At 41.8% G+C, this 17,384-nt stretch overlaps 1 protein-coding gene across 2 annotated transcripts in view; it reads right to left on the bottom strand.

Moving 5' to 3' along the window:
- MSRA (methionine sulfoxide reductase A) overlaps positions 1-17,384 on the bottom strand; it is a 215,628-nt gene that overhangs the window by 68,900 nt on the left and 129,344 nt on the right. For both annotated transcript variants that reach the window (XM_026715937.2, XM_087929969.1), the window contains one exon: positions 6,957-7,063. In XM_026715937.2, the coding sequence (XP_026571722.1) occupies positions 6,957-7,063 (107 nt within the window). The remainder of the gene's footprint in view (positions 1-6,956; positions 7,064-17,384) is intronic.

The raw sequence follows: 17,384 nt of genomic DNA, 5'->3' as shown, positions 1-17,384 counted from the left end.
TACTTGAAACCTGCTTTTCCATTAAAAGGATCAAGAGTAAATTAATGAACATATCCTAGTTAAAATACTACAGTAAAAATACTACAGGGAACATAAACATCTACCTCAAATTGAACTCCAACTTGATGCGTGATGCTATTTTCTTGGAAACAGCAACAAAAATAGAGTAGGCTGTAGGCTTTTGTTTTTTGTTCTTTTAAATTTTCCATCTGAGTGTACTATTAAGTTCTAACTACATCCAACACTGCTTAACTTTTTTGAAATAGGACAAGTTTGGCTAATAGGTGCTGCAAGTAATAAGCTGCCAATATTTCCAAGTCCTCTATTAGCTCACAATGATATCTCAGATCATGTTCACTATATAAATAGGAAGCCTGGTTTATAACCATCAACATTTATAAATGGCTTTTAACTCCTTACAAAAATGTGTCCTATATTTTTTAATAAAGATTATAAGTTTGTGAAATCAGAACTGGGAGGAAGGGCTTCAGGGAAGAAAACTGCTCCCCAACAGTTTCACAATTCAGTTTTGTTAAGGTATTGAGATTTAATAGCTGACTAGCTGCTGTAAGATTGATGCAACGAGGATGAATCAGCATGACCACTTTAAGACTGAGGATGGGTTCCACAGGATTTTACCACTTTAAGAAGCTGTCTATATATAGGAGGCCATGAGAGGGATTATCTCTCTCTCCTTGGGTTCTGTCTCCATTGTGGTTCTCTGTGCAGAGTAAAGAAGACTGATTGCTTGCCAGGTATTTGCCTACCACATATATGTATTTATATAGCTGTCCTGTATATAAACCACTGTTAAAAGACAAAGCCTCTGTGTGCTGTGTTGTGCTCCTGGTTGTCTCACAATAGTCGTCATGCTGCAAACACTCTGACAAGTTTTAATTCCAGTGATGTCTCATACTATTCTTTTTCTAACAAATGATCAACTTTCATAAATTTTATGAAGTTAGGAGGTTTTTCTTAAGCCCGCCTAGGTTTTAATTGTACTTTTTAAAAATGAAAATCTTGTTTTAGACTAGGTTAAGTATATAGGAAGAGATAGAGAAGAGTACTACGGTAGTTAAGAGTAGCACAGTGGTTAGAATGTAGTATTGCAGGGTAATTTTGACCGGCTCAATGTTGGCTCAGCCTTCCATCCTTCTGAGGTTGGTAAAATGAGGACCCAGATTGTTGGGAGCAATATGCTGACTCTGTAAACTGCTTAAAGGGGGCTATAAAGCACTGTGAAGTGGTATATAAGTCTTATTGCTCCTTTGTTTTCTACATACAATGAACTGAGCTTCTTTGGGAACTGTGCTCTTTTTAGCTTTTAGAAAAGGACAAAGCTGCTTACGTTTTTTAATTTTCACAATCTTGAAGATAAAATCAGAATACAAATTAAATAAGCAAATAATTACTTAGCCTTTTAAAAAGAAAAAACCCTATTGTCAGGCTAGATTAAAGCTTTTCTGACTATCATATTTAATTATTCAATTTATAGGCTGCCTGACTCCCAATGACTGTTTCTTTGGATTCAGAGGCATTCTTTCAAATTGAGCTCTAGTTGGATGTTGATTTTCCATTTAATTTCTCAGTTGCAAAGAAAAGCATATTATGTTTTTTTATACGTTTGCAGATTGAAAAGACACTTGTCCATTTCTTCTGGATTCTGCAGGAAGTTTCTATTGCAAGATGAACTGGAATTGGCTTAGCTTCTAATAAAACACGGGAAAATATAATACATAGCAATACTAAGATATTGACATTATCACTACTACATAATGTAACATGCAGGGAATCAAGATGGCTTACATTTTTCCTGCGATATTAACATTTTTATATAGCTTGTTTTAACTTCTCTGAATTGTCTCATATGGTTACAAATACTGAGCAATTGGCAAATCCTAAAGAGAGAAACCTCTTATAGACTATTTGCATGAAACATAAAAAATGCACTTGTGACTTTTAGTTTTGATTATTTAAAAAAATGGGTAATAGAAAAAAGTGAGCTTTTTTTTCTTTAATCATACAATAAAGGAAAATTTTGTAATTATATTTGCTGCAGAGCTCCCTTCTATTTATTTTTATTCATTTTTACTGCAGTTTTGTTTTTGTGTTGTTGTTTTTCTTTTTCATTTCTATTTTATATTAGTTGTGTTGGTATTTACGGTTCTTTAAAAATGTTTAATAAAATTTATTTTTTTAAAAAAATAGGAATATGAACCGTTCTCACAATGTTGTAGACATGTGCTAGGGCCACCAGAGGGCAATGAAATAAACCAAGTCCTGCCTTGATCAAAATTCTGAATTTCCATACTATTTCTTGGAGCTGGCAAGTCAGTCACCGCAGTATTTCTCATTTTTGTAGTAATAAAGTGCCATTGAATAATGTGAAAGTTTATTTGCTGCTTGATGCTTAACACCAATTTGCACATGTGGAAGCACTAATAATGAATTTGGAGTGATGGATGATCTGTCAGAATAGGATAGGATAGGATAGGATAGGATAGGATAGAATAGAATAGAATAGAATAGAATAGAATAGAATAGAATAGAATTCTTTATTGGCCAAGTGTGATTGGACACACAAGGAATTTGTCTCAGTGCAAATCTTACAGTATATATAAAAGAAAAGATACATTCATCAAGAGTCAAGAATCATAAGGTACAACACTTAATGATAGTCATAGGGTACAATAAGCAATCAAATACTAGGAAACAGTCAATATAAATCATAAGGATACAAGTAACAAAGTTACAGTCATACAGTCAGAAGTGGGAGGGGATGGGTGATAAGGAGTGATGAGAAGATTATTTGTTTAGCAGGGTGATGGCTTTCGGGGGGAAAACTGTTCTTGTCTCTAGTTGTTCTGGTGTGCAGTGCTCTATAGCGTCGTTTTGAGGGAAGGAGTTGAAACAGTTTATGTCCAGGATGTGAGGGGTCTGTAAATATTTTCACAGCCCTCTTTTTAATTTAATTAACTGAAATAGTTAAAAAAAATCATACCAACACAAAGAATAGGGAATGTAACACCTAACTCATGGCATACTAATGCCATTGTAAAATGTAATACAAATACAAAGGGCAGAGATGTTAAACCAAAGGCACATTCCACAAAATATCCTGACCATTCTGTTGTCCCCAAATTCAGGTCTTAGCCTGGCCCCAAAGCTGATGAAGACTATCAGACATGAAGTGCAAGATTGATGTCTTTTTATTGAAGTGCTTCAGCCAAAGGGGTCCCAGCCAGCAAAATGCCAGGACCCAGAACAAAGGATTCAACAAGCTTTTATAGTTTTTTTAAGGCAGGATAAAGAAACTGTCTAATAGGCTTTTTGAAAGTTATCTAAAGGGTCCTCTATTGGCTCCATGTCATTCCTATTTCTAAGTCTTAACTAATAAATACTTCAAAAGTTATCTAACAAGTATTCTATTAGCTCTACTTCAACCCTATTCTTAAAAGTTAACTAATAGGCATCATAGAAGACTTTAGCAAGTCTTCTATTGGCTCTGTCTTAGCTCTTATTTTCTACATTGGAAGGGGCTCCACCTGTCCATACTCCCTCTTCCTTTATTTTTGTTATGGAGGCTTTGCAAGTACACATCTCCTCCTTTTCTTCTCAGTTCATGCCATAACTTTGCATTTTTACAGCAAATGGCCCATCAATTCAAACCCCAGTCAATTATAGCACTTGAATCCTGACTTATCCTAATCATGTGTTTGGACTGGGAATTTGTATCTTTTTGGCATCCACTTGTGTATGTGAGCTGGACTCACTCTATTTTGCAAATGATGAAAAAATACTGAACAGTTTTGTAAATAAATTAATAGATCTATAGAAAATAAATAGAACACAGAGTAAATTAGACATAAGAATATGATTAAGATGATACATGAACAAAACCTAAACACTACCTGTGAAACAATAAACAAATACTTCATAGATAAAACATGTACCTATGTGCCTGCTTTCCTCTATAGGAACTATCCAAAACAATTATGTGGCAAATTTCATATTTTCCAAAGTTTTCTAAAGGCAAGAGACCAACAGCATAACTCTGCAGAGACTCCTATTTCTGGATTTAGGGTAGGAAAAACTACATCAATGAGGGAGAATACCCACATAAAGCTTATTTTATTTAACTGTATAAAATGAGTGGCAGATCCCCATTGTGCTTTTAAATCTACTAAACAACAACCAAATGAAATAACTGTCTATAGAAGTTGCTCACAGAATATTACAGATTGAACATACATAATTGATTTTAAAACAGCCAGATTAGAGAGATAACTTGACTTGAATTAAATATCTAAAGCTTAAATCCTATCTTGCCAATCCCCAGGGCAAAATTCTTTCAATCTCAATAAGACTTGTTTCTGAATTGTAGTCCATATTATTTAAATTCGATAGACACAATTGATAATGTAAAAAATTACATGAATAATTGTCAGTGATCTGACCTTTTAAAAGCTTCTTGCATGTGACTGGAGAAACTAAGATGTAAAACATTAAGCTATATTGAGAAAAAGAGATATGCAGAAAGGATCTGATTAGGATGCCTGGAACTACTTCAACCTTTTTTTTCTGAAAACCTCTTAATTCTTTCCATTTAAATGGGTCAAATACCTACCCATAAAATTTACGTACAAAAAACTACCACATCAAGAATAAAACAGCAGGAAAGAGAGGAAAGTATAGATAAACAAAAAAAGTCTCACAATTTGAGCAGCTTCTTCTGATTAAAGGATCAATACCGGCATGTTGTTAAGATCACAGATGACCTTATAACAGTCAGTCATAAGACAATACTTCTCTCTCCAAGTTGACAGACCAAAACAGACAGACAATGATAGCTTGATCAGCTGTGGTCTAAGCCCAGGACGAAGTGGAGAAGCGTTGCTGGCATCAAAACTCAGTTATCTGAGTGCTAAAGTGAGACTCAAGTTTGCTAGTTTGTAAAATGTAAACTTAATATGCTTTACAGAATATTCTGACAGTCTCAAAATACAGCCAGCCTTCCCCCATTTTTAAAAAATTTCATTTCAGTATACAATAGGAAAAGATTTTCTGCGGCAAGGGGGAAAATCCCAGATATTTTTCAATCTTAAACCCATCTCCCAAAAACTGCACATAGAACTAGAGGAAAGAAAACAATATAAATTAATGAGAAACATCCTTAGTCCTCTTGGGAGGGGAAATGAATAATAATGATGCAGGTATTCCTTAGAATAAAGTTTATAATTCACTGGAAAGTAATGAGAAGAAGAGTTTGGAAAAGGACATTAATATAGTAGCAGACCACCATTTTTTTCCATGCCACTACTTGCTGCTATCTCTGCTATTTCAGATATACTCAATATTTTCAGGATAAATACAAAAACAAGTATATGAATTTTAGAGTTTATTGTGTCACTTGACTTGATTTATACAACTGTATGGGAGCTTGATTTGGAAATATCCTACATTTCTAACTATGTAAATATAAAATATTTTATACTATTTCATAAAGTAAAATTGTTCTCAAGTGAATAAACAACTCAAGCTCGCAATTATGAGAGTTACATGTTTTGTCACTTTCTTCCATTCTTTTTTTCTTTATATCTAACTGATGTGAAATCATTAGCCAACAAATCTTCCTGCTGATATTTTACTTTGCTCGCTATCCTTTGCGGAAAGAAAACACAAAGGTAATGATGTCAGTCGTCACATATTTTATAGAGTCTCCAGCTATTAGCTATTCAAAGACAGCAAACAATACTGGAAGATATTCATGGTTCTGAATGGAGTTTCTCCTCATTATGAATGATAGCATGAAAAAGTACAGCAATGCCAAAACAATATCTGATATAAATACACTGACCTTAACAGTGAGATTGGAAATAAAATAGGTATCTAGTCTTCAATGAGTCGAAAAAAACCCTCTTCTCAGCAAAGTACGGACTAATGCAAACCTGAGCATTTTATCGCCCGTGGGCACAGGCGGTCCTAAGCACATGGCATTGACAGCAGGCAGCGGCCATCAACAGTGTCAACCGCAAGGCAGCATTGGTGGGTGGGGTGTAGAACAGTGTCAGCATTGCAGTGCAGTATTGTGCAGTATCAGTGCAGTATTGGCAGAGGAGAGCAGCTTTGGGGGCAGCGTTGGCAGTGGTGGGTGGAGCAGCAGCAATCCTACACAAGAGTCCCAGTTTCTCATCTGGCCCTTTTGGAAAATTAATTGCCCATCCTTGGGCTAGTGGTTACAAAACTGGTAGAGCATGGTATACAACTGGTAGTTTAACAACCTTTCAAAGTTATGATGGCATGAAAGGCTGCTTTTCATTCTGTCAAGTACTTCCACCCCTGTGTTCGTGATTTGGGTGCTGGGCAGCATGTGCATATTATAACTGACTGCCAAGTGCTCTGTGGTCATGTGATCATCATTTCCAATCTTCTCTGCCAGAAAGCCAATGGAGAAGCTGATAGGGAAGGTTGCAAGCTGCTACCGACATGCCAAAGAATCCCCTCTCCTCCATGCGTGGCAGGAAAAGGTACAGAAATCCTTTGTGGAGCTGCACAATCCCCATCATCTCATCTCTTTAGCTCAGTGCATGAGTTCCCTTCTGTACACAGAAGAGAGAGGAACCTGTGCACTGTCGTGGAGAAACAAAATAATAATCTTCACGGCCCCTGACTCATTTCTCCAGACTGGCACATAAGTTCACCTCCATGCATGAAGAGGAGCTGTCTTCCCTTTTTCAGAGGGCAGCTGTTTCGCTCTATCTGCTTAACAACTGAAACAGGGAGAGCTGGGATTGAAGTCATTGAGCAAAGTGGTGTCATGTGGATGTCTTTCTTAATTACCTCACTCAACAACTGAGACTCCAGTTCCAATTGTAGACATAAGTTGAGAGGATACGTTGTAATGGCTTTTCTCAATCTGAATATTGTAAGGTGACCTGGAAGCACTTTATCCTTACCTTTTGGTAATCATTTTTAGATTTCAAGGCAGACTCCATTTGATCTGGGGTGACTGTATAGATAGCAGACCGATACTGTGTCCCAACATCATTTCCCTGCCGCATCCCTAAAAATAAAAATAAAGGAAGGGATAGAATGTTTAGTTACAGAACTCCATTGTAATGCCAGAACTCCAGAGTAATGGATCCTACAAGATAGAAATCCACATGACTTAGAATTTCTTCTAGAAGTCCTCTGGTCCCCTCCCCATGGCCCCACTTCCTGCTTTGGTCAGAACCTTATGACTTCCAGTTGATACTATATCCTCCAGGGGTCACATCAATGGTGTTCACTTATACTTTCTTATGTCAGAAGGAAGCTTTCATAACCTTTTTCTGGTGATTAAAAAATACAAAAAGCAAATTAAATTCAATAGTCGTCTTTCTATGTATTAAGTAAACATGTGACTAGAGATTTCAGTCCTTTTTTTCTTCCTGTGGGAGGCAGGCCAATCTCAAAGATGATAAACAAAATCAAAATGTATTATTAAAACAATAAAGCAACCCTGAAATAAAATCAGTTTTAAATACCTAAAATGCAAATGTAAGGTTTTGAAGGAGATAAATTCAGAGCTGATTAGATCATGATTAGGTTAAAATTACAACAGAAAATGCAATTCCACAGCAGATCACAAACCAATAATCATCAGATAGAAATGTTATTGTTACATGAAGATTCTATCAAAAGAGATAGTGTTTGGGAAGGAGAGCTTGCTCTTGGCCTCCCTACAAGTGGAGGCTATGTGGCACCTTCCTGGAAGTGGGTGCCATTTTGGAGCAGCTACAATTCATTCCATCTGCTCCCAAAATGGTATCCCCTTCTGGTATAGCACCACACGGTCTCCACTGGGTAGGAAGGCCACATAGTAGAGCAGCTGTTTCCCAAAGACCTACCCAAAAAATAAGTGACTGCGTCATGATTGGAGGGATGAGGAGGAGAGTGTGGAACCAGTAGATTTAGAAGCTCAAGGCCTCCAGAGACCCACCTGCCCCTGTGAGGTGGGGCAGATTGAGAAAGAGTGACTGGCTCAAAGTCATCCAACCAGTTTTCATGCCTAAAGGAGGTCTAGGTCTCATAGTCTTCTGGTTTCTAGACTATACACTACACCAAAGTACTCCAGGTAGTTCTCAACTTATGGCCACAACTGACCCTAACATTTCTATTGTTAAGTGAGACATTTGTTAAGTGAGTTTTACTCCATTTTACAACTTCTCTTGACACAGTTGTTAAATGAATCACTGCAGTTAATAACTTAGTATAACTTAGTAACAACCTGGTTGTTAAGTGAATCTGGCTTCCCCATTGATTTTGCTTGTCAGAAGGTTACAAAAGGTGATCACACGACCCTGGGAAACTGCAACTGTCATAAATATGAATCAGTTGCCAAGCAACTGAATTTTGATCACATGATTATGGGATGCTGCAACAATCGTAAGTGGTTTGAGCTAATTATTCCTGATATATGGTATCCTGTCTTTTTATTAAAACTATAAAATAAAGCTGAATATTGGCAAAATAGATAGGTACCTCTTAATCAAAGCCACCAGCAATGTATAAAGTGTGTTTGGCAAGTCAAAAAGAATTACTAAATTTTGGTACAACTCAGAGGAAAGCAAAAATCATATTACACTGCAATGAAGTTTGCATCTAGATGAATTTATTTTAATCTGTCAATCTCTCTGTTGAGGTTATGGAATTATCAATTTTTCTTCCTTTCTGGTATTAAGGTGTAATTATATTTTGAGTGTCAAATCTGTAGCATTTCTAATTTCCTTCCCATAAGTGACAAGAAGCTAATGGTTCTTTTTTCTAGTCTTTCATTCCCAAATGAAATTATATTAATAACGGAAACAAATTACTGCTCTCTGAAACTCTCTTTGGTGTGATGTAGTGAAACTGTAAAGGGCACTCATAGTTTCTTAGATTATAAAAAACAGAGCTTTGATTTACATTTTCTACATCTGCCATTTATTTTCTAATATATTGATCCACCATTTTCTTTCTCCACCCCAATCAATACCTGCTGAATTAAGACTAATAAAAACTCCTTTCCTGCAGCTCTTCATATTATTATCTAGCAAAAGTTAACTATATTGTGTTGCCCTGGTTTGATCTCATCACTCACTGTAACGATTATGTGAACAAAGCTTAAGAGTTGCCAAGGGAAAAGAAAACTGAAAAGAAGGTCACAGTATGAAAATCAGCTAGTATGGTAAAGCCATTTGTATGGCCAAGGCAACACAGAGATGAACCGTCCTTCCACACCCAATGATTGCTGCTTCCCAGAACTGTTTTGATTGTTGGGAGTATACGATGATTTTATAATTTCTTCAGCAGGATTTGTTATGGAACGTAATAGGTTTAATAAGAGGACTAACAATAATAAATTACAAAGATGTGAAAAATAGATCCAAACCTCTCCAAAATTTAGGGCAGGCACAGCTAATCTATTTTGTAAGCTGCCCAGAGTTGCTTCATTAGTGAGATGGATCACATGTATATTTAATAAAATAAATAAGTCATTTGATAGTCCACATTAGAAACCACAGGTTTATTGAGATAAGCTATAGAAAAAGAATTTTGTAAATCTGCTTGTATTGTATTTCCCTCCCTCTTATTTCCCATTGAGCCAGAGAAAAACACTCTGAGTGTCTTCCTAATAGCATCTCCTTTCCCAAAATTTAAAGGAGCACTTCTCTTTTATTGTTCCTGAAACAACTTAAGAATATTCATTTCAAAGCCATTCCTATGGCTTTTTGCAGAACTGTTGAGATGCCTATCAATTTTAGCTAATAGCTTACTTCGTCTTTTTTTTTAAGTTTTCCTTTTTTTTACTCATTGAATTTAATCTTTCAAAGCTCCTGTAGCACAGGGGAACTACCAAGAGACTGGAAAAGAGCTGATGTGGTTCCTATCTACAAAAAGGGGAGAAAATGGGTCCAGGAAATTATTGGCCAATCGGCTTGATCAATACCTGGGAAAATCCTGGAAAAGATAATCAAGAGACAGATTTGTGAGCATGGGTTTGTTAAAAACAAATTATGCCAGACAAATCTTTTTTTTTTTTCCTTTTAGTGGATTACTGGGTCAGGAAAATGTTGCAGACATAATATATAGTAAAGCACTTCAGTAAAGCACTTGACAAAGTAGACCACAACCTGCTTCTTGATAAGGTAAAACAAGGTGGAATGGACAGTGCCTGTTAAGTTTGGGAAAAGAGAGGCTGAACCAGAGCATGAGTGCAACAATACTTTATTATAACAATAAAGGGCTGACCGTGCTTGCCACGCCTGGAAACTGGCTCGCAGCGATCAGCAACTGGTGGGACCCCGCAGCCTGCTTTTATAGCTGGCTGCTGTGGAGAACCAACCAATGAGTGAAGGGAAGAACGCCCACGCAAAGTGAGTGGACCTGAGTGAGAACTCCTAGAGTTCTCAGGACATAACACCCCTTCCCCCCAGATGCGAACACGCATAGTCTTTGAGGTAGGCAGGAGGTTTATGTTGGCGCCCGGAGCGGCGCAGCTCTGGAACACTGTCTGTCCGTTCGGGGTCTGCCTGGGAAGGCAGAGCCAGCAAAGTGTCATCAGTATGCCCCTCGGTTCGGGCATGCCCGGGGCTCGTAGGGTTGGTCCCTGGGGATGTGCTCCCGTAGACTGGATTGGGCTGGTCAACCGTCTGGGTGCCGCTGTCCGTGTTCGGGCCTTCGGGATCGGCTGTTGGTGTGAACTGGTCGCCGGGCATGATGTGGATGTGGGGCTGCAGATGAGGTCTCCCTTCATCGTGTGACTCTGGATCCCTGCTGGCGAGGGTGCTGAGGCGCCTCCGCAGTTGGTCTATGTGCCTTCTCCAGACGCGGCCATCCTCTAGTCTGACCCGATACGACCGCGGTCCGGTGATGGCTACGATCTCGCCCGGGATCCACAGGGGGTCTCCAGCGAAGTTCCTCACGAATACTGGCTCCTGTAAGATAAAATGTCTAACCCCCGATGTGGAAGCGAGGGGAGAGTCAGGGCAGTATTGTGGGTGAAGTCTGTCCAATACAGTCCTCAGGCGCCTGCCCATCAGGAGCTCATCTGGGGACTTATTGGTGGCTGAGCAAGGAGTTGAGTGCTGGCTCATCAGGAACCGCGAGAGTTTGTGGTGCCAGTCATCCCTGCTGAACCTAGCCAGGGCTTCTTTAGTGGTCCTGACGGCCCTTTCAGCCAATCCGTTACTGGCAGGATGAAATGGGGCTGTGAAAATGTGGCGGATGCCCAGGTTGGCCACGAAACGGCTGAACTCGGTCGATGCGAACTGTGGGCCATTGTCGGAGACAATGGAGTTGGGTAGCCCGTGCGTTACGAACAGGCGTGTTAACACGTTGGTGATTGCTAGTGTGGTGGTCGTGGATAGCTGTGCTATGTCAATCCATTTAGAATAGGCGTCCACGACCACTAGGAACATCTTCCCATGCAAGGGGCCGGCCAGGTCGATGTGAATTCTGGACCAAGGAGCGCTGGCGCTTTCCCATCTAGTAGGGGTGGCAATGGGGGGAGCAGGACGGGATTCCTGGCAAATGCTGCAGGAACTTACCCAATTGACAACGTCCTCGTCGAGACCCGGCCACCACACGTAGCTGCGTGCTAATGCCTTCATTCTCACGATGCCAGGGTGTCCCTCGTGCAACGCTTCCAGAACTCGGGTACGCAGTGAGGTCGGGATGACCACTCGAGTGCCCCATAGTAGACAGCCCTGCAAACTGGACAACTCCTGCATGCGAGTCTTGAAAGGTGTGAATTTGTTTTCAACATTGCCCCCTGTCCACGCTATTTTCGAGATCACCCAGTCGAGCACCTGGGCGAGCGTTTGATCTGCCTTGGTTTTAGCAGCAATGTCAAGGGCAGTGATGGGTAGGTCCAACTGGGTGATCTCGAAAATAGCGTGGACAGGAGCAGGGTCTTCAGCCGGAGCCGGCAAGGGGCAGCGACTGAGAGCGTCAGCGTGGGACAGTGTTTTACCCGGGCGGTGTATAAGTCTGTAGGAGTAGGCTGCTAGGAAGAGGGTCCACCTTGTCATCCTAGGGGAAAGGACTTGAGGGGTCTGTTTGTCCCCGGCTAGTAGGCCCAGGAGGGGCTTGTGGTCCGTGACCAGCTCGAAAAAATGGCCAAAAAGAAATTCGTGAAATTTTTTCACGGCTGCAACAGCTGCTAGGGCTTCCTTATCGATCTGGCTGTAATTGCGCTCCGTTGCAGAGAGCGTCCTTGAGAAAAAGGCGATGGGAGCCTCGGCGCCATTGGGGAGCCTGTGACTTAGTACCGCCCCAATTCCAAAAGGGGATGCGTCTGCTGCCAGCACTAAAGGAAGGTTAGGGTCGAATTGAATAAGTACCGCCTCTGACGTGAGTAGTGATTTGACGGCGTGAAAAGCCTGGTCTTCTTTGTGCCCCCAGTGCCACGGTGACTTTTTATCCAGTAATCTGTGTAGGGGTTCAGCTACTGATGCTTTATGGGGCAAGAAGGATGCGTAAAAGTTCAATAGCCCCAAGAAAGCCTGTAGTTCAGTTTTGGAGGTTGGAGTGGGTGCCTCGTGGATTGCCTTAACCTTGGACTCCAGGGGGTGAATGCCAGAGGCGTCAATTTTATAACCCAGAAAGTCCACCTGTCTAGTGGCAATGGCACATTTTTCCTTTTTCAACTTGAGGCCATGCTGTCTGAACCTCTCTAACACTGCTCGAACTCTCTGGAAGAGTTGGGGTCTGTCCCTGGCCGAGACTAAGATGTCGTCGAAGTAGGGTACTACACCAGGGAGGCCCTGCAAAATCCGCTCCATGAGGGATTGAAAAATACCTGGGGCAACACTTACGCCAAACTGGAGACGCTTGAGTGACAATGGTCTGGAGTTCCGCTGTTTGGTTATCAACAGGGAACTGCTGATATGCTTGAGACATGTCCAATTTAGCAAAAATGCTGCCTGGTTCAAATGTGTGTAATAAATGCTGAATGACGGGCACAGGATAAGCGCTAACTTGTAGAAATTTATTGATTGTCGTCTTGTAGTCCGAGCAAATTCTCAGGCTACCGTCTTTTTTGAGGGGTGTGACAATGGGCGTCTCCCATTTGGCGAAATCTGTTGGCTCAATGACCCCTTGTTTTAATAGTTTATCCAATTCCGCATCTAGTTTTGGCCGAATAGCGAATGGGACCCTACGCGGTTTTAGCCTGATTGGGACTGCCTGGGGGTCAACTGAGAATGAGATGGGGGTACCGTTATAACACCCCAGCTCCTCGCTGAATACATCCGAGTAATCAGCGAATAAGGAGTCAGTGTCTGAGGTTAAGACAGCATGGACTCCTGTTAGCCCTAGGCCGAGATGGGGGAACCAATCGAGCCCCAATAAGGTGGGGAGATTGCCGTTAACTACCACTAGAGGTAGGTGACCTTTAAAAGCTTTAAAACTGACAAAGAACTTGCCTCTGCCGATTACAGGAATGGTCTTCCCCTGGTAGTCCTTCAGGCTAAACTGGCATCTCTGTAGCCGACTAGTGGATAGGCTTGGTTGGAGCCTCTTGAGGGTGTTCCATGAGATAATTGAGAGCGCTGACCCTGTGTCAACCTCCATACGGCACGGTTTACCTTCTAGGGAAACGGAGAGAGAAATTTTACTAACAGTGTGGCAAGTGTGTTTGGCATGGTGGTGCGTGCGACAGTTCAATACTTGCCTCTGTGGGCCCGATTGCGAGGGGGGGTGCCTTTGTGCTGAGCTTTGAGGGGCTTGGCAGACTCTCGCGATGTGCCCCCTTTTATGACAGTTATTGCAGGTGGCTCCTTTAAACTTGCAGGTGGCCCTCTGATGAGATCCCCCACAGGCTAGGCACAGGATGATGTGCTTGGGTGGACCGATGTTTTCTTGTTTGGTTCCTACCTGCGGCCGTCTGTCGTTGGAGAGGCGGTGGACGTCGTTGTCATCATTGATGGTTTCCTCTGCTACCACCTCCTCGGAGTGGACGGGAAGTGATGTCAGCTTGGCACTTGGGCCATGGATTTCGGTGGCTGAGTGCGCTGCCAGCTCAGCTGCCAAGGCCTCCTCGACTGCTTGTGCGAGGTTGAGGTCCTTTTTTGCGAGAAAGCGCCTTTGCAGGTGGAGATCCTTGACTCCGCAGACTAATTGATCGAGGAGCATGTCCTCCAGGTAGGTTCCAAACCCACAATGCAGTGCTGCTGTTCTGAGGGCGGCCATATACTGATTTATGGTCTCCTTGTCCGATTGTTTTCTCATACGGAAGGTGAATCTCCTGGCAATCTGTGAGGGCCTGGGAGAATAGTGGTTAGTGAGGATTTCAAGTAACTCGGACCACGGAACGTTTTTCAACTCACGAGGAGCCACGAGGGCCGTGGCAGTATCGAAAACGGTGGTTCCACAGTAGATCAGGAAATACGATTTTTTCCGATGCTCTCCCGCATCCGCCAGGCCAATTGCATCGATGTAATGATTAAAGCGGTTCTTATATGATTCCCACTTCTCCTCGTCTGGTTTGAACGCTGGGAAGACTGGATTGGAATTCATGGTGCTGGGACCGGTAGAACTACCTGTGGGAAAAAAATCTCTCTGGGGCAGCAGACAATGTTTTAGTGCCTGTGGCAGGCAAGTGATTTCAGCTCCGGAGAGGCTTTTCGCAATCCTCTCTTTCTCTCTGGGTTAACCACGTTTGGCTGTTAGCCGTTGGCGGCGTTTGGATTCGCGCCTGTGTGGGCGTCAGTGACTTGACTACAGCGCTGTGCTGTACCTTTTAGGTTTGAAATTCAAATGACAGCCGTTTGAATTTCGCGCCTAATACTGAGAGGCTGCGGCTCGCAGCGCTTCACTTTCCCTGTAGCTGGGCTAACAAGCGGCTACAGACGCTTCTAACTTTCGATTCTGACCGCTCTCTCTGGCTGCGGATCAGCGTTCGCTGCTTGCTGGCTGCTTTCTCTGTCAGCGGGTCAGCGTTTGCTCTTTTTGTTTGCTCTTTTTGTTTGCTGACCGCTCTCTCTGGCTGCGGATCAGCGTTGCCCTTATCACCGGCCGATCGCTCTCTCTGGTTGCGGATCGGCGGCTAGTGACTCAGCGGTTGCATGGTGCTTCTGGTAGCCATCCCATCCTCGTCGCCAGTGTTAAGTTTGGGAAAAGAGAGGCTGAACCAGAGCATGAGTGCAACAATACTTTATTATAACAATAAAGGGCTGACCGTGCTTGCCACGCCTGGAAACTGGCTCGCAGCGATCAGCAACTGGTGGGACCCCGCAGCCTGCTTTTATAGCTGGCTGCTGTGGAGAACCAACCAATGAGTGAAGGGAAGAACGCCCACGCAAAGTGAGTGGACCTGAGTGAGAACTCCTAGAGTTCTCAGGACATAACAGTGCCATTGCCTGATGGATTCATAGTTGGCTGACCAACTATACCCAGCATATAGTTGGAACTATATCTACATGGAAGGAAACATGCAGTGGCTCTCAGAGTTCTGTTTTGGCCCAATACTCTTCAACATTCCTAAATCATCTAGAGGAGGGGAGAAAAAAAGAATATCAAAAATTGCAAACAACATCAAGCTGCAGGAAATTGCTAACACTTCAGAAGATAGACTTGTAAGGTCCCAGAAGTTTCCCCAAGCCACGGACACGTCAAGGAGTGAGACTCGAGACAAGGCTTGCAAAAATAACAGCTTTTTTATTCTTTGGCTAAAGCAAAAAGTCCGGGTGAATACTATGTCCAAAACATAAAGACAAAATGCATGTAAGAAATACCCACACCCTGCGAGAGTGGCTCAGAGTAGTATATACGTTTTATGCTGATAGAAACAAAGTTTATCCAATCGGAGACAAAGGTTCATTATTAATGTGGGCAATGTCTTACCCATGCCCTCCCTTTCCTTATCCATGGAGCATTCTTTGTCCGTGCTGTCCATCCTTTGTTATTTTACACAGTATCCCTTGTCCTTGTATGTTCATGCTCCTGGGTAGCCACCCTCTTATCTATGGAGCAGGATGTTCATGGGAATTGTCTCCAAGGATGTGTCTAGCTCTGAAGCAAATTGCAGAGGCGAGAAACCAGATAGAAAAGGATACAATTCTCTTACAGAATGAATTCCTAACAAATGATTTTCATCCTTAGCAAAATAGTACAAGCAACTTCTTTAACAGAAGCAAAGAGCAAAGGTTTGATTAGATTGATTCATGTCAATATGTCATTTCAGACTGAAAATTCAGAAGGATCTTGACAGACTTGAGCAATGGGTCCTATCCAAAAAGATGCAGTTCAGTGATGAGAAAATAAGGTCCCACACTTGGGCTGAAAAAACAAATGCATAGGTATAGAATAGGCAGTACCTGACACAATAGTTGAGCCAACTGTGAGAGGGATCTATGTGTTCTGGAGGACCACCACTTATGTGTGAATCAGCAATGTGCTGCAACTGCCAAAAATACCAAAGCACCTTTGGGACTGCCACTGCAGTCGTAGTCTGCATCAACAGAAGAATAGCATTCTAGATCACAAGAAGTGATAATACTGTTTTATACCACACTAGTGAGGCCACACTTGGAATACAAATCCAGTTCCGATCACCATGATACAAAAAGATGCTGAGACCCTAGAAAGTGTGCAGAGAAGAGCAACAAAGACGATAAGGAATCTGGAGGCAAAATCATATGATGAACAGTTGAGAGAGCTAGATATGTCTAGTCTTTTGGAGAGAAGAATTAGGAATGACAGGATAGCTGTCTTCCAGTATTTGAGAGACTGTCACAGACAAGAGGAAATTAACTTATTATCCAAAACACCAAAGGATAGAGAAGAAATAATGAGTGGAAGCTTGTTACAAAGAGATCTAATTTCCTAACAGTAAGATCAGTTAATCATTGGAATGGTTTGCCTCCCAGAGTTGCTTGTGCTCCATTGCTAGAAGTTTTCAAGAAAAGACTGGACAACCATTTGACCAGAATGGCATGAGGTCTCCTACCTTGGATAAGGGACTGGACTATAATATCTCTAAGTTCCCTTCCTGCCCTATGATTCTATGTTCTAGGATTATATCACTCCCACTTGGTAACCAGACCAGGAAATAGATTCCATAGGAGGTCTAAAAATATTTTTATTGAAATCAGCTATTCTGTAATATCAGAATAGCTGATCTCACTAGCCATAAACTGTAATATTAGTTGAAACAAGAAATTATGTTTTGTGCAATAGTCCCTTATCTTAGTATTCCTCTGTAGCCATAGAGAAGTATGGGTAGCCTTCCTTGATGGACTACCACTGCAGGGCTGCTGATAAGCTGGATTGAGATTCCAACGACCACACCCCATCACACAACCACATTTTGAGCACTCAGCAACTGGTCCATATTTGCTCACTGACCTGGTATACATTAA

Source organism: Pseudonaja textilis, chromosome 1, assembly GCF_049901715.1.
Source record: "Pseudonaja textilis isolate UNSWEBS1 chromosome 1, rPseTex1.2, whole genome shotgun sequence".
Classification (NCBI taxonomy): domain Eukaryota; kingdom Metazoa; phylum Chordata; class Lepidosauria; order Squamata; family Elapidae; genus Pseudonaja; species Pseudonaja textilis.
This window is presented reverse-complemented; position numbering and strand designations above follow the sequence as displayed.